The sequence below is a fragment of the Amblyraja radiata genome, chromosome 18 (assembly GCF_010909765.2).
Source record: "Amblyraja radiata isolate CabotCenter1 chromosome 18, sAmbRad1.1.pri, whole genome shotgun sequence".
Lineage (NCBI taxonomy): Eukaryota > Metazoa > Chordata > Chondrichthyes > Rajiformes > Rajidae > Amblyraja > Amblyraja radiata.
In genome coordinates this window covers 24,689,404-24,714,692 of record NC_045973.1, presented here as the reverse complement: position 1 = coordinate 24,714,692, position 25,289 = coordinate 24,689,404, and the positions used below count along the sequence as shown (strand labels likewise).

General features: G+C 43.3%; 1 protein-coding gene across 3 annotated transcripts in view; it reads right to left on the bottom strand.

The window, feature by feature from the left end:
• The window catches only part of cacna2d2 (calcium voltage-gated channel auxiliary subunit alpha2delta 2), a 374,530-nt gene that overhangs the window by 77,547 nt on the left and 271,694 nt on the right, over positions 1 to 25,289 (bottom strand). For all 3 annotated transcript variants that reach the window (XM_033036873.1, XM_033036874.1, XM_033036875.1), the window contains 3 exons: positions 22,167 to 22,266; positions 10,168 to 10,326; positions 8,777 to 8,884 (listed from right to left, as the gene is read on the bottom strand). In XM_033036873.1, the coding sequence (XP_032892764.1) occupies positions 8,777 to 8,884; positions 10,168 to 10,326; positions 22,167 to 22,266 (367 nt within the window). The remainder of the gene's footprint in view (positions 1 to 8,776; positions 8,885 to 10,167; positions 10,327 to 22,166; positions 22,267 to 25,289) is intronic.

The window sequence follows — 25,289 nt, the reverse complement described above, 5'->3', positions numbered from 1 at the left end:
TATATTTTCTCCTCCATATGAATAATATTAAACAATATGCGTCAAGCCGATAGCCTAATCGTTAAATAGTTAAAAGATAGCCTAATCGATAAAGAGCTGAGAAGAGGAATCAGAGCTGCCAAGGAAAGGTACTCTGAGAAGTTGAGGAGCAAGTTCTCAGCTAATGACACTTCTTCAGTTTGGAAGGGCATGCAAGAAATCACCAGCTATAAGAGGAAAGCCCCCCGCTCTTTGGACAATCGTCAGCTGACGAACGACCTGAATGAGTTTTACTGCAGGTTTGAAAATCAGAAACGTAACCCTGGTACCCCTTCCCTAACAAACACAGCCAGACCCCAGTCTGCAAAGAATGGACCCTGCACCCTCTCCTTCCGATTCACCACTTCACACCTACTTAAGGCAAGACTCCAGTATGAAAAGAGTGGACCCTTTCCCATCCCACCCACCACTTCACACCTACTCACAGCCTGACCTCAGTCTGCAAATAGCTATAGGGAGAGGTTGAGTAGGCTGGGACTTCATCTTCGCCCCCCCCCCCCCCCACAAGAAAGAGGGGGGGATGTGAGAGGGGGGAGGGGGAGGGGGAGAGTATAAAAATGTCCATTGACTTGACCTCCACAGCTGTCTGTGGCAATTAATTCCACAGTTCACCACCCTCTGACTTAAGAAATTCCTGCTCATCTCCTTCCTAAAGGAATGTCTTTTAATTCTGAGGCTGTGGCCACTGGTCCTAGACTCTCCCACTAGTGGAAACATCCTCTCCAAATCCACTCCATCCAGGTTTTTACCAGGCTGGGACAGACGGCAACAGCTTCACACCGTGTCCCAAAGCTTGTGTCCTGTCCTGCATCACCCAAGGCAGCAGAGATGTTATAGGAGAGGGCAGGCACCGTAACAAAGTAGCTCATGATGGTTTGGGTAACATTCAGGAATGTCTATGCATGTGACATCATGAATATTACTGAAGAACGGTCTTGACCCGAAATATAATCTATACCTTTTCTCCAGAGATGCTGCCTGACCCACTGAGTTACTCCAGCACTCTGTGACATGTCACCTATCCATCTTCTCCACAGATGCTGCCTGACTCGCTGAGTTACTCCAGCACTCTGTGACATGTCACCTATCCATCTTCTCCACAGATGCTGCCTGACTCGCTGAGTTACTCCAGCACTCTGAAACGTCGCCTATTCATATTCTCCGCTGATGCTGCCTGACCCACTGAGTTACTCCAGCACTTTGTGACTATTTTCCCTTCACCCAACTGCCCAAGCCCACTCTCCCCCCTACTTTCCTGTTCCTTTCCACCCATAAACTTCTCTCTGCCTTTACATTTCACTCCTCTTTCAAATCTGCTTTACTTATCTACATGCATTTTTCTTCTTCACTTTTTAAGTCATAGAATGATGCAGTGTGGAAACAGGCCTTTCAGCCCAACTTGCCCACACCGACCGACATGTCCCATTTAAACTAGTCCCACTCACACGCGTTTAGCCAATATCGATCTAAATCTGTCCTATCCATGTACGTGTCCAAATGTCTCTTAAACATTAGGATAGTCCCAGCCTTAACTACCTCCTCTGGCAGCTCGTTACATACACCCAGCACCCTTTGTGTGGAAAAAGCTACCTCTCAGGTTCCTGTTAATTTCTGAAATATTGGTCATAAATTTGGTGCAAAAATGCTCCAAAATAAGGCTCAGAATGCATCACAGAGCATCTAAAACCCCTGAGCTTCCAGGGCCCTTAAGCGGGCCCTGGACCCTGGTATCGAGGGACTTCACGCTTCGCGCTCGTGATGTGCGCAGCGCGCACATTATTTCACATTAGGTTTTTTGTAATCCTGTCATGCCACCCCCCTTTTTGAAAAGCTTCGTACGGGCCTGAATACTATCAAAGGGAAATTTAAACCAAGATAGATGAGGAGGTATTAAGGCAGCAAGATAGATCTTAAAGTGCATCTTACAAGAGATGGGTATGGTACACAGATAGAGAGGTTTAGGATCTGAATTGCAAAACTTGCCAGCTGGAGGCACAGCCTTTACTGAAAGTGATTAACATCTGCAATATTCAAGAGCCAAGAAGTGGAAGAGTATTTTAAAGGAGATTACACGGCAAGGGCCATGGGGAGATTTGAAAAAAGAATCACAAATTGAAGATGAGCCAAACTGACATCAATATGATGGTGAGGACAAGGAGAGGGCGTTCCAATGATCTGGCGTGGGTTGGGTGCAGAAAGCAGAGGTTGGATGAGAACATTTTAGGCAAGGCAGGGCAGTGAGGAATGGGATAGAATAGTCAGATAAGATGGGCATGATTAGGGCTTTAACATTAGATAAAAGGTGCTAGGGTGTGAAGTTGCAGATGTGGCCCAAACTCACCTTGGGCTCAAGTAGGAGGACAAGATGACTACAACGAGTCCGGTTCTACCTTCACCAATCTCTGCTTGGATATCGGAGACAAAATCAGGCATTTGAAAGAGGGTAGGTAATATAAAAGTAGTGTGGAACTGCTGAGTGTCACCAATGCATATAGAAACAGATGAATGGGCTGAATCTTGGTCAGAAATTTGAACAAGAAGCTTGAGGAATATCAAAGGAAACAGTGCATGAAGGGTTCGAGAAGCTGCTGTGGTAATTCTTTAGCTTTCCTGAAACCAAGCAGTGTAGTCCCTGCAGCAGAAGGAAGGGGAGTGAGAGTTTTTATTTATTTATTATCTAAGTAGGACCAGTTGGGTCTCTGTCACGCAGGAGGCCTGGTCCCCCAACGAAACCCGTTCCCCCAACACAATATTCCACCACTCACCCATAGCCCCCAACTGTGCAAGGGTGGCTCATTTCCCCTTATCCACCCTCCCTCATTTTAAACTTTTTTAAAAATTGGCTTTCACTTGCTGCCCCGGACTCAGTGTCCTGTGATTGTTGCGGGCAGGGCCAGCAAGGATTTGGATTTTTGACATTGAGAAGTTAAGTGAAAAGTAAATTTTTTAAAGTTTTAAATGTAAATAACTTGTAAAATTTACCATAAATCTGAACGAAGCTTGATACACCACACCATAGGAGAATGGTGAGTAAGGTGGTCCAAAAATTGTAGCGCTATCGTGTACGGTTTTGGCATAATTCAGGGCATGAATCGCAAGCACGCACACACACAGACAAGTTGAGAGTTCAGGTAATAGATAGATATGTCCTTTGCATTTCTCATTAAACTTTCTGTGTCTGTCACACTCTATCCAACCTCTCTTCTGCTCAGTTTGGTGAAATCCTTCCCTACAAACGGTTACCATCAGCCCACCACATCCATGCTAACCATCAAGTACCAATCTACACTATTCCTACTTCCTAGTACTTAGTCTGTAATCAACCCTGCTTGGACAATTCAAATGCTCATCTAAGCGCTTCTTAAATATTGGGAGAGTTGCTGCCTCTACCACCCACTCTGCAAGTGTGTTACAGATTGCAACCACCTACTACATAAAATAATTATTCCTTAGATCCCCTTTAAACCTTTTACTCCCCACCATAAACCTATGCTCTTTGCTCATCGTGAAATGTTATTTTTATGACATACCCCTATCTATGCATCACATTGCACTTATCAGGATTAAATTCCTACGCCATTTGCTCTACCCGATTTACCAGCCAATTTGACCCATCAAGTCGACACTAACAGGACAATCCCATCAATCCCGTTCTTTGACATTTTTCCCAGCAGCCCATTCTCTTTCACATACTTAATCTACTCCACCCAACTGCACTCAGACTGACTTACAATCGGCCATTAAGCTAACACCTAACGTCAGTGGGATGTGGAAGGATGACCACGTGGGTATAGTAAGAATGTGTAAGCTCCGCACATATAGCATTTGAGGTCAGGATCAAGCCTGGGTTGCTGGAGCTGTGAGCGAGGGTGGGGGTGGGGGATCAAAGCTGGGGAATGTAGAACCCATTCTCCTGTGCTATGATCATCTTCAATCTGAAAAAATATTCATCAAAAGATTACTTCTCCTTCGCTTACCATTGCTTTGTTTCACACCTGACCACTAGAAGAGGCCATCGGTTCACTGGCTCTTATTGTGCAGTGATTATGATTAACAGGCAACCTGTCACAGTGTGTATAATACCTGCTGCTATGATTAAACTGCCTAATTAGGCATCAGGTCATAATGGTGAGCACATGTTACTTGCAAATCTCACTCTGAAAATTGAAGCCAAATATTATAATTGAACTGGAAATGAACTCTTGTTCTCCAGGGAATGACACAGATGTATGATCATTGAGTGGGGAATGTTTGTGAGTTTGAGCAGGCAGTCCAACTACATACTGCCGCACTGTATCATTTGAATATTATCAGCACAGTCTCAATGTCAATTTACAAATAATTTTCTGGCCAATCTCAAAGGCATACACATAATGCTTTGCCCAAATGTACCAGGGATGCAGGTCTAAATGTAGTAATTAAAGCAGAGATCAGGGATGCAAAACACAGATCTCATAAATGCCAGGATCTAACTATGAGAAATAATATACGCTCCGAGAAAGATTAGACAGAGAAACCAATATTGGTTTAACGTAGGAAACTTTGCAGTCATTCTGTGCACAGCCAGGTTCCACAAAATATTGTGAAGATGACCAGGTAATCTTCTTTACTGATGTTGGTACGAAGATTATATATTGCTCGGAGCACTGGGAGGGCTCTGTTTTATTTAAAGTACTGTCCCGATGTTTACCTCCGAAGGTAGAATGAAGTTTAACGACTCCTTCATCACTGATGGTCTAGCATATCCTGAGGGACAAGATAGCATGCAGCCAAGAGAGACTTTAGTTGTTGGAATCTGGGGTAGACAACAGAAAGCTGGAGGAACATTGTGAAGGCACAAAGTATAAATTGATGTTTTGGGCTGTGACCCTGCATCAGGGCAGATCAGTCCTCCGTCTTCTGGGAGATAACCATAACTTCTTGATTTTGAGGCAAGAGCCTTCACTGAACCACAGGTCTTAGGATACTGTGAGCAGCGTTGCCGAACCGTTCTGATTCCTTAATCTGTGTTTTACGTCCAGGGTCTGTAGAACGTCTAGAAGTCCCTATTCATCCACATCCTTTCACCGTCTTTCCACTCAGGAATAAAACCATGTGTTTTAATGGATCAAAAGAGGACAGCACAGCTGCTCACCTCTGAACCACAGGTACACTATACCTGCTCTGCAGACTATATGCTGACCTGATTTGCTTTGCAACCATACTAACTGGATGGCCAGAGAGTGGAGTGGCCAAAGAAACAAAACCAAGTAAATCATGGTTTAATTTATTGTTGGAAGAGATTGAAAATGTGTGTTGTTTTGATAATGAGAGTCTAATTTAACTTGGCTAAGCCTCAATTGTTTTAAAATAAATGATGCAATATTGTTTTGATTTCGATCTGGTGCACTAGACAGTCTCCAGTGCTGATGATAACGCTCAAAAATTAACTCAAGCAAATTATGATATCAAATCCATAAAATGGTGCATTTTAAATAAGGAAGCATATCAGGTTGTTTGTCTGCATTCTGAACAGGAACTAGATTGTTAATAAATTTTAGCAACTGTGCCTTCAAAAATACAGCTAAAAATAACAGTGTCTGTTTCCGTGTGGATAAATTGAATCATGTTTCACTTGAGCGGTTCCAGAACGTGAGCTGATTGTCAATCTGCCCTTCACCTGAAGAAGTTGCGCCACCACTGTACTAAACAGAGCAAATACATCAAGCAGCTAATGACATGGAGTAACCAACACAGTGGAATAAATTAAACTGAGGGAAATTGAAATGAAGGAACAATTGGAGAGCAGCACGTGCAGATAAACCAATTACAGGAGGTAAGTAATCCAAAGGAACCAATTACAGGATTAGTGACACTCAAAACGAATTACTGTGTCTGACGGCAGAGGAACAACACATGGGGAGTGAAAAAAAGTGCTGTGGGATGATCTTCCAATGACTTTGTACAGGTCAGCACAGGCAAGGAAGGCTTGAAATGTCAACCTGGTTTACAAAGGGAAGCTCTTGAGAATTTTTCAAGGTAAAGTGGGAGAACATGTAATTGGATTCAGCCATGATGACATATTGGAAGTCACATTTTTCGAAGACATTAAGATGACTGCGACCTTAAAAAAACTAATGTACAGAGAGACCTTGCAGTGCAAGCCTGTAGCTCCCTGAAAATGGAAACATGGATGGATAGGATAGTGTGGAGAGCATTTGCAATGCTTGCCTTTGTAGGCTGAGACATTGAGTACAACAGTTGGAAAGATGTGTTGCAGCTGTACAAAACATTGGGTAGACTACATTTGTAATGTCGTGTACAATTCTGGTCTCCACGGTACAGGAAAGATGTGGTAGCAATCGAGAAAATGCAGACGAGATTCACCAGGATGTTCCCTGGAATGGAGAGCTGTCATGCCAAGAAGAGATTGGATCGGATGGGTTTATTCTCAATAGAGTATTGAGATGGGTGACCTTGGAGAGGTTTATACAATTATGAGGGTTATGGATAGGTTAGATTGTCAAAATATTTTCCCCCAGAGCTGGGGTGTCTAGAACTAGAGGAATCAGCATTAAGGTACAATTACAAGGTATAAAAGGCAGTCAACAGTAGTCAAGTAGGCAGTAGGCAAGGTATTACAAGTATTAATTGACAATGGGATAAAAACAACTGGGACTTCATTGGGATAGGACTAAGCAAATAATTCAGGGTATGTGGAGCAAATGAATATTAAAGGGTGTTGGTGGACTTGTCAAAATTATAAAATAAATCAAAGTCAACATGGTTTTATGAAGAAGAGATCTTGGATGACAAATCTGTTGGAATTCTTTGAGGAAGTGAACAGAGGGATAGACAAAGGAGTGTCGGTGGATGTGTTTGTTTGTATTTTCAGATGACCTGTGATAAAGTGCTGCATGTGAGGCTCCTAAACAAGATGAGAGCCCATGGTATTACAGGCAAGATACTAGCATATGTAGATAACGGATAGGTGGAATGGCATAAGGCAATGAGTGGGAATAAAGGGGACTTTTTCCAGTCTGTCAACCAGTGACTAGTGGGGTTCCGCAGGGGTCGGTATTGGGTCCGCTACATTTCATATTGTATATTAGTGATTTGAATTATGGAATTGATGGTCTTGTGGCCAAGTTTGCGAATGTTACGAAGAAAGGTGGAGGGGCTGGGTCCGCGCCCACCAGTGATTCCCCCACACTAACACTATCCAACACACACAAGGGCCCTTTTAGAATTTTACCAAAGCCAATTAACCTACAAACATGTACGTCTTCGGAGTGTGGGAGGAAACCAGAGCACCTGGAAAAAACCCAAGCAGATCATGAGGTGAACGTATAAACTCTGTAGACAGCACCCTTGGTCAGGATCGAACCCGGGTCTTTGGCGCAGAAAGGTAGCAACTGTACCACTGCGCCACTGTGCTGCCCTTGTAGAGTCTTCGGAGAGCTGGGGCAGGATTACCAAAAGGTTAATTAGCAGGTTAAATCAGTAGTAACGAAGGTAATATTGGCATTCATTTTGAGAGGTCTAGAATATAAAAGCTGGCATGTAATGCTCAAGCTTTATAAGGCACTGGTTAGATGACATTTAACCATAATTCAAATCACTAATATACAATGTGAAACAAATGACGAGTGTTTGACAGCTCTGGGCCTGTACTTGCTGGAGTTTAGCAGGACGAGGGGGCCCCTCATTGAAACTTATCGCATAATGAAAAGCCTGGATTGAGTGAATGTGGAAAGGATATCTCCATAAATGGAAATGTCTAGGACCAGAAGCCTAAGTATAAAAGGACGTACCTTTTGAATGGAGATGAGGAGGAATTTCTTTCGCCAAAGGGCAGCCAAGTCTTTGGTTATTTTTTAAATGGAAATTGATAGGTACTTGATCAGTAAGGGTATCAAAGGTTACAGGGAGAAGGCAGGAGAATGAGGTTCAGAGGGAAAGATAGGTCAGCCATGATGAAATTGGGAAGTAAACTCGGAGGGCTGAATGGCCTAAATTTGCTCTTATGACATGAATATGAACTTATGAGTGATGAGCAGAGAATGAACTGCAATAAATAATTTATTTTTGATATCTGCAGTCCAACTCGGTGTACACTGCACCCACCCCACATCCAACAACCCTGCCATTTCCAGGCTCCCTCCAAAGTTTGCCACAAAGTTATGGCCCTGTCCCACGGTACGAGTTCATTCCAAGAGCTCTCCTGAGTTTGCCCTGATTCGAACTCGGAGATTGATGGTAATGGCCGCTCGTCGGTACTCGGGGTTCTCGTGGACATTTTTCAACATGTTGAAAAATCTTCACGAGTCTTCCCGAGCTTACCTGCCGTTAGCGAGTCTTCCCGAGTACCTGCCGTTAGCGTTACTAGCCGCTGAGAGACGTTCCTGAGCTCCGACGTACCCGCTACGTTCATTCTCTGTGCTTACCACGAGTTTGATTTTTTTAAAACTCGGTAGAGCTCTTGGAATGAACTCGTACCGTGGGACAGCGCCATCACAACTTAACAAAATAAAAAGTTTAAGGGAGAATGATCAGATGCAGAATGGATGAACTCAGGCATAGAACACAGCAGAGATTTATGCCACTGGGGTTAGGGTCTGGTCGCCACCTCACCTCACTGACCCTGCTGCCCAGATCTCTTTCACTTGGGTCAGAGAGGGTTGTACACAGCTGCCCTATGCTGGATCAGTTTGACAAAATGGTTTAATGAAGCTGTTAATGATTCACATCTACTCACTGTCTTATTGGGCCAATTATGTTTCTCAAAGACATCCTGAGCTCGATCCTCTCCCCCGTCTGTAAACATCATTATCATCTTGTTGCAGTTTGCTCGGATGGAGGTGGTCTGGGAGGATGCAAGAGAAAGCAAGTGACCATTTTGTCTGACAGTCATTAGTTGAACATACCAATTTCTAACTATAAGCTCACCCACTTTGTTCCGTATAGTGCCTGCATACAAATACAACACCTTTAGTTCAGGATTCACCATCTCTCTTCTCAAATTGGTCTCCATTTTGCATGACTCTTATCGCTTCTTAAACTTTTTGTCCAATTATTTCTTCTGGAGATTTCAGCAACCTCTCCTGTGCTCTCCTCGCCTTTAAATGTATCCTCCATACATTTTCCATTTGTTAAACCCACCCCTCCATTTGCTGGCTTGCGGCTTTGGTTCCCACAGAAGTGAGATGGAACACTCTCACGTTCCTAGATGAATGCAGCTCCAACATCTCTCAAGACATTCAACACCATCTGCAATAATGCAAAACCCTCCTCCACTACCAATGCAGAGAGCCTGCAGTGTGTACCGTCTACAAAGTGGACTGAGGTACGAACACAAGCTTGTCTGACAGCGCCTTCCAGACCAAACACCTTTCCCACAAGAAGGGCAAGGGCAGCAGGTACATGGAATGCATTGATATCAAGGATAATGAGAGTGCTAAAGAGTATGCAGCATCTAGGAGCTTGGAATACATGGATCTTTGTGATAACTGTTAGCAAAGCGTATGGGATTGCTCTTCCTAAGATGATTTGGAACAAATGCGGAGCAGTTTCAAGGAACCTTTTGTAAAGCACTGGCAAGGCTACATCTGGTATCGGTTACAATTCTGGTCACCATTTAGGAAGGATGTTAGAGGATATTTTCCAGAATGGTTCCAGACATGAAGATTTCAACCATGTGGTGAGTTTGGAGAATCTGGGAATGATGCACAAAGCAGGTTGATGGGAGAGTGAGGTAAATGTACAGGATTACCTTCACATTTAATTAAAATATACATATTCACATGGATGCAAGGACAAAGGAACACGGATTAAAATCTAGGCAAGAGATAATGGAGAATGCAAGGAAGAACTAATGATCTGGAATTAACTATCTGAGAGGGAATGGAAGCAGAGACTATCAATGAGTTCAAGAATAATGTAGATGTCCAGGCTTGGTGGTCAGAGCAGGGAAATGGGGCTAAGTACATTGCTCTGTGGACATGGACTCCACAGACCGAGATTCCTTCTACAGGGTCATCATGACCCTGCAACACTTAAAGGACAGCAGCATTCCTCCTGCAGTCAACTCAATCATTGACAAAAGTGACAGTCGATCCTTTCCAAGTTAGCAGGTTTCATTGTACTTACGTTGAGAAGCTGATCAAAAGCGTAATGAAATCCAGACTTGTAATCTGTCACTCCCTGGGCATTCATCTTTTGAACAGCATCCTTTAGAACATTCTTGTTCCGCATATTGGCTTGAACCAGCTGCTTGAAGCAGGCCACTGGATTGGCTTCATCATTGAACTGGGAATGAGATGAGCAAGGTAAGAATAGGCAGTTAGCTAAATGCACAAACCAAGATTTCACAACCAAAGGCAAATGCCAAACAGGGATACGTACAGTGATCAACTGTAGTATAATCCATACCCCCATGGCTATTCATCAAGCAACCATTCATGAACTCAATGTACAATTAAAAATGATTCAATAGCTAATTTTAAGCCCATAATCAACAACAATTTTACATAGTAAGGCAATCAAAATTGGACATTGAATCCGATATGGTGGAAAGTGGTGAGGTTGAAGATTGTCAAAGGAGGAAATATAACAAGGAGTTTTTGAAATGACATATGGGTAGGAAGAATGACAAAGATATGTCCTCTCTGTATTGATGTCAGGATGGTTACTCCCCCTGACGTTCACCAGCGTTCCCATTCCCCATCTCCCATCAGCAACTGTCAAATTTCTCAGATTCTTTGCATGATATAGCAGGTGACCACATGGCCCAGCAAGTTACATTCTCTTTCACATGCACATCAACTCCACATTCTCCCACCATTCAAGATCAGAAGCAAATAGGAGCAAAAGCGAAGAGGTTGTTGTGTATGTTGACAGAAATGACATAGGTAGGATAGGGGATGAGATCCTGCAGAGTGAACATAGGGAATTAGGCAGGACTTTGAGGGTAGAAATCTCTGGATTTCTCCCAGTACATGTTAGTGAGTGTATGAGCAGGAAGATAGGGCAGGTACCGTAAATGCGTGGATGAAGAGTTGGTGCAAGGGGCAGGAGTCAGATTTTTGGAGGGCAGAGGTGGAAAATACAAGAGGGATGGGTTGCATCTGAACTGGAGGGCAGCCACTCTTCTGGTGGGCAGGATTGCTAGTGCTAGTTTAAACTATATTGACAGGGGGATGGGATTCAATGCAGGGGTGAGGCAGGAGAGGGGCTGGATGTCGGTACGGAGTCGATGAAAGCAAGTTGAGGAGAGGCAGGAGCACGGCAGGGAACGAGGAAGGACTGTTGGATTAAATTGCATTTATTTGAATGCGGGAGATCTGAGACGCAAGACATTTGGGTAACCTGGCTAAGAGAGGGACAGGATTGGCAGCTTGGTGATCCAGGATACGCATGTTATAGGCGAGATACAGGTGGGGGTAAAAGAGGAGGGGGAGTTGTTGATCACCTTGTTGGAAGTATGCTATACACCCCCAAATAGTCAATGGGAATTAGCGAAGTGTGGATTTTGGGAAGTCAAACCAGGGCAGAATCTTCACAGTGAATGGTAAGACCATGGGAAGTGTTGTGGAGCAGTGATCTAGGAGATCAGGTACATAATTCCTTGAAAGTAGCATCGGAAGCAGATAGGGTGGTAAAGAAGGCTTTTGGTACATTGTTTTTCATCAATAGGGTACTGCATATAGAGGTTCAAAGGTCAGTATTGTCACGTGTACCAATTAAGCTACAGTGAAACTCAACGTTATATTAGTTTTACAAGACATTGGTGAGGCCACATTTGTAGCTTTGAGTCTGAGGAAATGTCTCGACCCGAAACGTTATCTATCCATGTTCTCCAGAGATGCTTCCTGACCTGCTGAGTTACTCCAGCACTTGATGCCCTTTTTTGTACGAACCAGTATGTGCAGTTACTACCACCAAGCTAATTTTATATCCAATAAGCCAGCTCACCCTGGATCTCATGTATTCCTTTATTTGATAGGGCAAGAGGGTGAGGCTGCAGTACAGCAGTAGAAAGGATTAATTGATATTACCAACTGGTAATGCTTGCAGTCGTAACTCTAACATGGAATCTAGCCCCACCAACCCCCCTTTGCTCCATAGATGCTGTGTACCTCCAATAAACAACCAGTTTGTCTTCCATCAACCCTTATTAGTTAATCAATTACCCGATCTGCAGTAACTCTCTTAAAGATCGCATCATTATTGTAACATCCAGGATGATTCACTATAGCTGAATCGGGTAACAGAATATTCCACACCAGTTCTACAAGGGAGATACCATGGGCTTTCTTCAAAAATGTGATGAGGCTCCAATGGAGAGGAATCACTTCTGCTAACTGTCTGAAAGGCTGTGATTTTGAATTCAAACTGCATTGGTCGACACATTTTCCTCTCAGACAGAGAATAATGGGATCTGGTTCCATCTTCCCAATTGGCTGATAAGCTTCTGTATGATATTAACTGTGTCTAGAGCACAAATATCTGTGCTTCTGATTAGCATGGTTATCTACCTTTCCCCATAGTGTAATAAACAATAGAAAAAATCTAATGCTATCATTAGCATTTAGACACTGAAGCTCCTTATCTCACACTGACTGCAGTCTGATCTCGCTCTATTTCTCCAAGTCTAAATCCAGCCCGAAGCAAAGGAGCAAATTCTGCAGATTACCAATGCTCATATTTATTCTGCCTTCGGCAAAGGTCTATTCCTCAAACAAACAATACACAGGCTTGGGCTCATCACAGACATATACGCAGCCATTTATTAATTCAATCTCCCTTACACTCTTTCGACATTATTTTTTTAGCATTTTCAACACTTCAGTACTCCCAAATTTCATCTTTCCACAATTTTCACCAACTCCGGAATTACTTCCATGAGCCTACGTCTCTAGCTTTACCTTTAACCAAACAGTGGCGTAAAAGTCAGAAACTGCAGATGCTGGTTTACAAAAGGAGACACAAAGGATAGAGTTCCACTGGACCTCACCCCACAAGTTTCTGCATCCAACGTATTCTTCGACATTCATGTCACATTCAACATGATTCCGCCATAGGTCACATAGTCAAGTCCCATCCCTTTCCGCAGAGGGCTAGGGTCCTCGCTTTCTCCGTAATCCTCAGTTCGACTCGTCCCTCCCCACTAAACATTCCCACTCCTCTGGCACTTTCCCATGTAGCCCCAGGAGATGTAATCCCTGTCCCTCTCTCATCTCCATCCAAGGATCCCTAAAACCCTTCCAGCTGAGACATAGTTTTACCTGAAAACCTTCCAACCTCATCTAATGCACGTGACCTTCTCTACATTGACAAAACCAAGTGCCGACCATTTCACTGAACATTTGTGCTCTGTTTGCTAAGGCATGCTGGAGCACTCAGTTACTAGCTATTTTAACTTCTATTCCCAAACCATCCTATCTGTCCTCGGCCTCTTCCACGTCCAAGCAGTAAGCCACGTGCAAGCTGGAAAAACAGCACCTCATATTCCATTTGGGTAGCTTACCACATGAACATTGAATTCTCCAATGCTAAGTAATATATCCCCTGCCCCCCTCCCCCCCCTCTCTCATCTCATACCCCTCCCTATTTTGGGTCAACCATTTCCCTGTTATCCTCCACCCTCCCTCTCTTTCCCCCACTCTCATCCCCTATTACCCTTTATCAATATCCCTTCTATTGGGTTTACATTATAATCCTGTTTTTCTTTCTTTATCTTGCATCCATTTGTCTACATTTCACCTCTAGCATTTGTTACTGTCTCCATCCATCTGCCAATCAGTCCTCCCGTACTCACCTATCACTTGGCAGTTTTTGCACCCTCTATCAATCTAAAAATGCTGGAATATTGAGCAATAAACAAAGTTGTGCAGGAACTCAGCGGGTCAGGCAGCATCTGTGTCTGGAAATATCATCTACCCGTTTCCTTCCACATATGCTGCCTGAAATTCTGAGTTCCTCCAGCACTTTGTCCATTGCTCAAGATCCCAGTGTCTGACATCTCTAGTTATTCAATATATCCTTTCATTTTACTTCTATTCACATGCACCTTTAGAATTTGCCTTAACTACTCTTCATAGAAATAGACATAAAGTGGTGGAATAACTCAAAGAGTCAGGCAGCATCTCTGGAGAACATGGATAGGTGACATTTTGGGTTGAGGCCCTTCTTCTGACTGAGTGTTGTGGAGGAGAAAAAATTGGAAGAGAGGTGGAGTGGGACAAAGCTTGGCAAGTGATAGGTGTTACATCTCCCATCGTTGCAGGATAAATTAGTTTTAAGGTAACCAGCAGTGGATGATCATTTTGTTGGGAGTGTACTATAGGCATTTTTGCATTTTCCCATTCTAAATGCCAGGCAAGATAGACGTGTGAAATTCATCCCAGCAGTGACCATCACACATTGAGCCAAAGGTTTGACAGTGTCAACAGATCTCAGGTCATGGAGCTAATAGAGCTCCCCCTATCAAGGGGTCCAGGAGATCTCCAGTTGGGTCACAAGGAGACTTCAACAGATTTCACGAGATATTTCATAGTCATAATTCATTCTCTTTATCCCTGAGAAGTTACCTTGCTGCAGCCAGAACTGTAAACATTTCATTTAATGCTCACCTCACTCTCGTGAAAGCATTATCCAACGCTCAGACGAGGTCTCATGGGATCCCACTGGAGGTACTCAGTGGTTCAAGCCGCATGTGGGGAGGGAATGGGATCCTTTCATTTGGGATTTGCTTACTTGCTCAACAACTCAGTGAATCTTGGAAATGTTACAAAACAGAAGGCACACTATCTGTAGTTCAAGAAAGTTATCTGTCTAAACCCAGCTCTTGGCCTACAACATTCTGCAACAGAAAATGCTAATTTACGTGTGTTAACTCCACCACACTTTCAGAGAGATTCAGATCCTGGAATTAAATGTTCCCAGTCCTGGCAACATGCCCATAAATTCTCCACTCTGGTGAATTTCTAACCTCCCTACAGTGTGCTGACCAGGTCTGTGGGCTTCAGCTGATCCATATCCTATCTGTGAATCCACTCTATCAGATCCACACTTCCCAGTCATCAAACTGGTATGAAGGTTAACAGTGCTGAGAAAAAGAAACTGTGTTTTGTTCGGAACAGTTGGCTTCAGACCTCATTGCAGCTTTGGTTCAGAGATGAGTTTTGTTATTTGTGACATCTCATAACCCCTTATTCCAAAACTGTGCCACCCTCATTCCAGATACCCCAGCAGGAATATTAATCTTAGCGCTCACCCTGTTAATCCCCTCAGAATTGGAAATGTTACAAAACAGAAGGCACACTATCTGTAGTTCAAGAAAGTTATCTGTCTAAACCCAGCTCTTGGCCTACAACATTCTGCAACAGAAAATGCTCATTTACGTGTGTTAACTCCACCACACTTTCAGAGAGAGATTCAGATCCTGGAATTAAATGTTCCCAGTCCTGGCAACATGCCCATAAATTCTCCACTCTGGTGAATTTCTAACCTCCCTACAGTGTGCTGACCAGGTCTGTGGGCTTCAGCTGATCCATATCCTATCTGTGAATCCACTCTATCAGATCCACACTTCCCAGTCATCAAACTGGTATGAAGGTTAACAGTGCTGAGAAAAAGAAACTGTGTTTTGTTCGGAACAGTTGGCTTCAGACCTCATTGCAGCTTTGGTTCAGAGATGAGTTTTGTTATTTGTGACATCTCATAACCCCTTATTCCAAAACTGTGCCACCCTCATTCCAGATACCCCAGCAGGAATATTAATCTTAGCGCTCACCCTGTTAATCCCCTCAGAATTGGAAATGTTACAAAACAGAAGGCACACTATCTGTAGTTCAAGAAAGTTATCTGTCTAAACCCAGCTCTTGGCCTACAACATTCTGCAACAGAAAATGCTCATTTATGTGTGTTAACCACCACACTTTCAGAGAGAGATTCAGATCCTGGAATTAAATGTTCCCAGTCCTGGCAACATGCCCATAAATTCTCCTCTCTGGTGAATTTCTAACCTCCCTGCAGTGTGCTGACCAGGTCTGTGGGCTTCAGCTGATCGTACTTCAGCTGTTCCATGCAGCTACAGCCCCACCTCTCTGCAATCCTTCTCCGTGTTAAAGCCAATAAAGGGGAAAAAAACTGTTCTTCACATTTCAAACAATGAGTTCACTGAAATTGGAGAAATCACAAACATACATTTTCTACGACAGACCACTGATCAGAAGTATGCACAGGAATCGTGGCTGACATTTTCCGTCTTTGATGAAAAGAATTAAAGGCAGTTGCAGCTACCACCACCTCTTCTGATATCAGTTGACTCGAGGTCTGTGACCATGCCCCTTGGATCCACACTGCACAATGAAGGTATAAACTGGACCTTTGTATTCAATCAGGGAATAGACTGAAATGGCACGGCTGATTCCATTTAATTGGTAAATAGCAATTATTGAGAGGGCCAGGAGCTATTAACCTTCCCAACGGAGGGATGTAAATCAACGGAATACAAATGCCTTTGAATGTATTTTATAAATCATATTTCATGCTAATAATTTATGCAGCAATGCAACCTTCAAACAGATCCTGTTCTGGGTTCAAAACATGGATTAAGAATAAAATATCAGTTGGAAACTGAAAGCAGAAGCAGAATACTGATATCATCAGGAGCTAATAGCTTTTAGTTGGTCGCTTGGTGAAAGGTAGCAATCTGTTTTCTTTAGAAAATGTACTTGGTTGTTTATTTTACGGATTAGTACTATGGCCGAGTGGAACTGGCATGTGTTATAGCAGAGTGCAGGCACAGGTGGAGGGAAGGATGGTCCACCTCCCTGTCACAAACCAGTGGACTCGGATGCCAATCCAGCGATTTAACTCATAAGCCAAGCTGATAATCAAACAACCTTCTGTAAATTAACTCGCTGGGCATTGGCATCCCCGACAAGATCAGCATTTTTTTCTCATCCCTAATTATACTTGGGCAGGTGCCTATTTGAATTGCTGTTGTACTTCAATTGAGAGAGAGTTCCATGATTTAGACACCGTGACAATGAGGGACCAGCGATATATTTCCAAATCAGAGGTAGACAAAAATGCTGGAGAAACTCAGCGGGTGCAGCAGCATCTATGGAGCGAAGGAAATAGGCAACGTTTCGGGCCGAAACCCTTCTTCAGACTGTCATCAGGCAGTCGATTTTCCAGCATCTGCAGTTCCTTCTTAAACACTATTTCCAAATCAGGATGGAGTGCAATGTGAAGGGAAACCTGCAGGTGGTGGTGTTGCCCTGCATCGGCTATCCCTGTCCTTGATGGTTGCAGGTTTGGGAGATGCTGTCAGAATAGCCTGGTGCACACTGCCGTGTGTACTTGGTTATTCTGACAGGTGTAGTGTGCGCTGGTGGTGAGGAAATAAGTGTTTATGGTACTGGATAAGATGTCGGTCAAAGGGGCTGTCCTGTCCTAAATGGTGTCAAGCTTCTTTGAAGTGGTTTGTGGCTTAAAGTGGTGAGATTTTGCAATTTTTCAGAAAACAAACAGATTATGTGTGCATGTAGCAAGGAGTGTCCATAACTTCTCTGGCTACTGGAACAGGTAAGAGATGAGTGGCTCACACTTTGGCACACTAAGCCCCACCTAACATCTACAAAACACGTTAGGATCATGACGGAATGCCCACCTGGAGCTCCAACAGTTATTGAAGCTCAAAATATCCAGGACAATTCACCTTGACATTGTTCTTGAGGCAATTTTAAAACTTCCTGTCCAATGAAGTCTTCCCTTTGATTCTGCCCGACTTCCATTTTATCAGGACGACACATTGCCACCGCTGCAAAATGCTACCTTGATGCCAAGGGCAGTCACTCTCACCTCATCTCTAGAATTCAGCTCTTTGGTCTGTGTTTGGACACTAGTTGTGATGTTTCTGGAGGCAATTTGCCCTGACAAGACCCAAATTGGGCATTGGCCACTCGAGGGAAAGTGCTAATAATGTCCATGACAGCTTCCAACATTGCAAATGACTGATTGGGCAGTAACTAGCTGGATTGGACAATTGCTGCCTTTTGTGGAAGGGGTAGGAAAGAAGCTGAGGGAGACGAGTCAGTGAGGATGCATATCTACAGAGGATTACATTTGTAATTAACAATGTCACATCCCTGAGGTACTTTCCAATCTGGCAGTTCTCTCCCTCACACATTCTATGGGGCACAATCCCTCTCTGATAGTTCGGACTCTCAGCTACTCTTCCACACCACAACCTTAATCGTTGGGTTATGTTTCCAGACTAGTGATCTATAGACTTGGTTTGATCAACTGGAACAAAGTTTTTAGGGAGTTGAAATTCAGTTAATCAAATCATAGAAACCCTCCACCATGTTGAAACCCTTGCTGTGCTAATTGGGATAGATTCTAGTTACTCCAAACCTTTAGTCACTGTTGACCAGTAGTCCTCACTAACAGGAAGGGACGATCACATAAACAGGCCTACTTAGTTCTGGGGGAGACCAACTTGTGAGGACAGGTAGAGCTGAAGGTTTTCACAACTATATCCATCCAGAAGTGCCAAATAGATGATCTAGCCTGGCTCCTTCCTGTGACCTGCATTATCATAAATGTCACCTGATGCTGCTAGATAGCTGAAGTGCAGAAGCTGTGCTACATTAGTATCCACAGCAAAGCCAAGGTATCTCATCTACTTAACAAACTGTACGATTGTCCATACATGTCATGCCTACAAAACGCAGAACAAATAAAATCCACGCTACCAGTCCAAAATCTATAGATCCATATCCTATCTGTGGATCCACTCTATCAGATCCACACTTCCCAGTCATCAAACTGGTATGAAGGTTAACAGTGCTGAGAAAAAGAAACTGTGTTTTGTTCGGAACAGTTGGCTTCAGACCTCATTGCAGCTTTGGTTCAGAGATGAGCTTTGTTATTTGTGACATCTCATAACCCCTTATTCCAAAACTGTGCCACCCTCATTCCAGATACCCCAGCAGGAATATTAATCTTAGCGCTCACCCTGTTAATCCCCTCAGAATTTGATATGCTTCAATAAATTCAGATTTTATTATTCTATACAATGAGTGCAGGACCAAACCTATGAAGCTTTCTTCATTTATCAAACCCTTAATGTGAAGTCAAGTTGAGTTTAATGTTATATGTGCAAGTATGGTGAGGTACTGGTACAATGAAAATCTTGCTTGCAGCAGCATCGCAGCCACATAGGCTCAGCCACATACACACAAATATAAATTATACATACAGTGCCCTCCATAATGTTTGGGACAGTAAAAAGACTGCAAAGAAAAATGACAATAGTGCAAAACTCAATTAGCAAAGAAACAAATCCATGTTAGTGCAAGAGATGGTGCATAGTGATCTGTTGTTGAGGTGGGAATAGGGTGTGCTGGGTGGTTCAGGAACGTGATATATGTAGGAAAGCAAGTTCCTGAAACTGGTGGCGTGGGCCTTCAGGTTTCTGTATATCCTGGCTGACAGTAGCAGTGAATAGAGGGCATGGTCCAGATGGTGGAGATGAAAGATGCCATGTTCTTGAGACAGCATCTCTGATTCAGAACCGCCACTGATTCAGTCGGCTGTGTTACTCCAGCACTTTGTGACCCCTCGGAAACTTTGGGCTCCCTCTCCACAAACATGCTGTCGCTGCCAAGGTGGGGGTTGGAGGCGGCGGTGGTGGGGGGTACCCACTTCATTCACACTCTGCCATTCAGCCAATCTTCTTTCCATGCTAGTACCTTGCCTGGAATACCATGAGGTCCTATCTTGTCTCACATAAGGCACCTTACCAAAGGTCTCCTAAAAATCCAGGTAAACAAAATCTGACTCTCCTTTGCTGACTTCGGCCTATTTTGTCATGGGCTTCCAAGTACCCTGAAACCTCATCCGTCATAATGGACTCTAAACACTTACTAAACATTGAAGTCAGTCTGAGGAAGGGTCTCGACCCAAAACGTCATCCATTCCTTCTCTCCTGAGATGCTGCCTGTCCCGCTAAGTTACTCCAGCTTTTTGTGTCAATCTTCGGTTTAAACCAGCATCTGCAGTTCCTTCTTACCCGCTAAAGTCAGGCTAAATGGCCTATAATTTCCCCTCTTTTGCCTTACTCCCGTGGAGTTACATTGGTGATTTTCTAGTCCTCTGGAACCATTCCTGACTCTAGTGACTCTTGAAAGATTGCCACTAATGCTTCCACAATCCCAATAGCTACCTCTTTCAGAACCGTGGGGTGAAGCTGATGTGGTCCAGGTGACTTCTCCACCTTCAGACCTTTTAGCTTCCCAAGCACCTTCTCCTTAGTAATAGTGACTGCACTCACTTCTGCTCCCTGACTCTCTTGAATTTCTGGCATGTTGCTGATGTCTTCTACTCAAGACTGACGCAAAAAAAAAATGTCAGTTTGTCCACCATTTCTCTAGTGTAATTTTCCAGCAGTCCACTGTCCCTTGCCTCTCTTTTACTCTTCATATATTTGAAATAAACTTTTGGTATCCTCTTTTATATTATTGGCAAGCTTACCTTCATTTCCTCCTTATTGCTTTTTCAGTTGCCTTTTGTTGGTTTTTAAAAGCTTCCCAATCCTCTAGCTTCCTGCTAATCTTTGGCATATTATATGCCTCCTCTTTTTCTTTTATGCTGTCATTGACTTCCTTTACCTGGATGAACACGATCGCCTCGTTCTCCTCCCAAAAGCCCCCACCATTGCTGCTCTACTGTCATTTGTACTGGGGTTCCCTTTCAATCTTTTAGCCAGATCATCACTCATGCCTCTGTAGTTACCTCTACTCAAGAGTAATACTGATACATCTGATTTCAGTTTCTCTCCTTTAAACTGCAGGTTGAATTCTATCATGTTATGATCACTGCCTCCTAGTTGTGAGGCATCCCATTAGGATGCTTTCTGCGGTGCATCGATAGAAATCGGTTAGAGTCATTGGAGACATGCTGAATTTCCTTAGTCTGCTGAGGAAGCAGAAGTGTTGGTGTGCTTTCTTCGCCACAGTGTCAATGTGAATGGACCAGGACAAGTTATTGGTGATATTTACACCCAGGAACTTTAAGCTCTCGACCATTTCCACTTCAGCATCATTGATGCTGATTGGAGCACGTACATCACCCCGTTTCTTGGTCGATGATTAGCTCCTTCGTCAGGTTGACATTGAGGAAAAAATTATTAGGCTGTTGTCCTAACACCATGTTACCATGCTCTCTATCCTCTTTCTGCACTGTGTCACGTCATGCATACATAATACCAATCTCTCAGTTATCAGACCTGATTGAGAACCATGCCCTCCTGTTTACATTGCTTTTGTAATATTGAAGCTAGTGATGAGGAACAATGGGCGACACAGTGGTGCAGATGTAAAGCTGCTACCTTACAATGCCAGAGACCCGGTTCGATCCTGACTGCGGGTGCTGTCGGTAAGGAGTTTGTATGTTCTCCCTGTGACCGCATGGGTTTTCTCCACGTGCTTGGGTTTCCTCCCACACTTCAAAGATGTACAGGTTTGGCGGGTAATTGGCTTCTGTAAAATTGTACATTTTCCCTGGTACGTCGGATAGTGCAAGTGGTCTGGGTGATTGCTGGTTGGTGGACCCGGCGGGCCGAAGGGTCTGTTTCCATGCTGTGTCTCCAAAGCATATACATCAATTCAATAACAACATATGCATAAAGAATCAGACTTTGGCCTCTCTCCCATTCTGTTCTCTACTCCAATGAATTGCCTGGGAAATCTGCACTACTGAGGATTCTAATCTGGAACCACTGCTGAGGGGATGTATGGACATCCTCATCTGCTACCACTTGTGCATGGGGTGAATATCGACAGGCGTTCTGGCAATACTGTATAAAATTCCATGAAGAGCCCCATGAACACAGCATGCAATTTGATCAATTGACAGAGATAGATATTTTTCTTGAAATTGTGCCTCAATCACTCCTGGAGGTTCTCATGTTGATTGTTCAAAGTTTTTAATTGTGTTTATTTTGCTTTCAGGGTAATGAGAATCTGACCATTGTCACCTACACCAGCTGCCAACACAAAATCTGGCTGTCTGTGCACCAAATAAACACAGCCTATTTGGCTAGGCTCTGTAATGTTGTATCCAATACTTACTGAAGCAACATTGACGTAGTCATCATCGGATAGCGTGTCCAGCATCTCAGTGACTGATGTCTTCATCAGCTTCAGTGTGAGACCACTCACACTACCGCTCCTGAAACAAAGCACACAAAGATTCTTCACAGTCCAGGATGGACACATTTGGTATTGTCACAAAGTGTCAGCCCTCTTCCCCCCACAACCACCCCCACCCCCCCAAAAATACTGGCATGTAAAATCCAAGAAAATCTAAAGATATTGTATGAGCAGACGAAGAGCAAAAGGATAGCAAAGTAAGGAGTAGGGGATGCTAGTGACCAGAAACATGATGCGTGTGTGGAGGCAGAGGTTGCAGGCAAGGTTCTTAATAAATATTTGGCAACTTTCTTCACAAAAGCAGAGGTGTCAGTGTTGTAATTAAGCAAAATAAATGTGACATTTTAGATGGGATACACATAACAAAGTAGGTTGAATTTAAAGTGTTTAGTACCCAAAGGCTATATAAATTAACAGATCCATATGAAATATATTCTAGGTAGGTTGTTAAAAGAAGCCTTCTTTGATATTACATCAATGTGCTGGGCTCAGGACAGATCAGAGATATGCACTTCCAAGATCTTAAAGCTGTTGACTCTCTCCATCTCTGTCCTGTCAATGAAGGCAGGCTCATGGATCTGGGGTTTTCTCTTCCTGAAGTCCACAATCAGATCGTTGGTCGTGCTAATGTTGACAGCAAGATTGTTGTTCAAAACCTGATGGTTACTGGGAAGAAGCTTTTCCTGAACCTGGAGATCATGGGTTTCAGGCTCCTGTACCTTCTTCCCGATGGCAGTAGCAAGATGAGAGCGTGGCCAGGGCAGTGTGGGTCTTTAATTATATTCTCTGTCTATTTAAGGCAGCGTCTCCTATCGATCCCTTCAATGGCTGGGACGTCATTATATAATACAAACCTCATCTCAACTATGATTTACAATGGACTTTATTGTGGTTGCACTACAGACTATAGTTTTGAACTATTATGATCTAGTTACCTGATATTATTAATTACTAATTTATTGCATTATTGATTATACTACACTTATTTGTGTGTTCATTGGCATGTAAATCTGCAGCGAGTAAGAATTTCATTGTTCCATTGCCAGTAGATGTGACAATTAAACACTCTTGGCTTGACCCTTGATCTGAAGTTAAAAAATTATGAAAGGCCTCTTTTCTTGTGTAGAAGGATCAAAATCCAAGGACCATAGATTTAAAATAATAAAGGAGAGTTGAGGACAATGGTTTCATACAGATGGATCTGGCATGATCATATTTGAACAGTACTTGGACAAGGGCTTGAAGAGCCATAATCTGTAGAGTACGGAGCCAGTGCTGGTACATGGGATGAGATTGGGAACCTTTTTTACTATCTATGCAGACATGGATGGTGCCTGTGTTGTAATTAATTCTATTGCACAGCTAGAGTTGGGAGCTGGAGTAAATGCATACACCACGGGACGTGGAGATGAATGAGAAGAGGGGTACATTACCACAGCAAAAGGATCATTTCCAGCTACCACGAGGATCAGAGACACCAAGGATGAAGCCCACATTAGACTGATACAGTACGTGGCACTGGTGACTTAATACATACCACATACCATATACAGATCATATTATGTCACCAAAGGAGAGCAGCCCCTGTTGGAGGGACTGAAATTATCCCAGGAAGACGACTTTGTTTGATGGAAGCAAAAATGAAGACAGTGGAGGGCACCACAGGTCAGCACAGACCCTGTGGGAACCGGAACCTGAAAGGACCAGTTGTGGATGGGCAGTCGAAAGTCCCAAGTATCTTTACAACTTTAGGCACACAGAGGTCGGACAGTTAATAGGATTTTGCTTTTACATGTTTGTATTTTGTTATGAAGATACAACTTAACATATGGTTCATGTGATATTGTTGCTTCTACTTTATACATTGTACCAAGTAATCAACTCATCTGAAGGTACACAAAAAAGCTGGAGAAACTCAGCGGGTGCAGCAGCATCTATGGAGCGAAGGAAATAGGCAACGTTTCGGGCCGAAACGTTGCCTATTTCCTTCGCTCCAGAGATGCTGCTGCACCCGCTGAGTTTCTCCAGCTTTTTTGTGTACCTTCAATTTTCCAGCATCTGCAGTTCCTTCTTAATCAACTCCTCTGTATCTATATATTGTGACACAGTGAGCCTGTCTAGACACAGCACACAGAGAACAAAGAATGAATGCATATCTTTCTGTAGCTTCCCCTGTTCAATAATGCAGTTTAGTTTATCGTTCTAGTTCTCATGGATAGTGATACTGCAGGGTGTCTGTTTCGTGCATGTTCTCTGGAAGCCAATTTCTGCTACCAGCACGGCATAAAATCCAAATCAGGACTGTGGCATGCACAGATGCCTCACCCACTGAATTTGCTGAGAGACCTTTTTAGCAGTTGAAAAGCTTTATCACTGAACATCCAGCCTAGTGGGAATTGATTTCTGCGTGGTCCAGATACAATGGGTCACTGCATGAGTTAGTGTGCATAGAACTCTGCTGCAAAGTGAGGTCAATACATATGCAACACAGTATACAGTAGGTATGTTGCAAAGCCTACCTGAAGATTGCTGAAAATCTGTCCCAGCCCGTGTGCGCGATTTTGGCGCCGTTTAGAGGGGGGCGGGTTTAAAATGCGATTTTCCCTAGGCTGTTCAAATTGAGGTTTTTCAGCCTAGTTAATTATTAACGAAAAATCGCTGGAAGATTCCGTAGCTGGAGCTATTTTTAGTTTTAAGGGATTTCTTTACTTGTTATAGTAGGTTAAAAATTAACCTCTAAACCCGCGACCGCCGACAACGGGTCGGATCTCATACAGGGGAAAACGGAAGGTAGGCTGTTTATTTTTACGTTAAAAAGGGCTTCTTAAGATCCCTTTATACAAAGTTTAATGTTGCGAGTAGCTAATTTGGGCCCCATTATATCCCGCAGTATTTTTCTGGGCATTTGAGGGCACAAATCTACCGCAATGTGAATGTTCTAAACCAGTGCGTTCACAGGATCCCACTAGAAAGCTGATTTAAATGGACTTTAATTTACAGCAATTGAACACTAAATTCCTTCCATTTGGCCTATAAATTAAT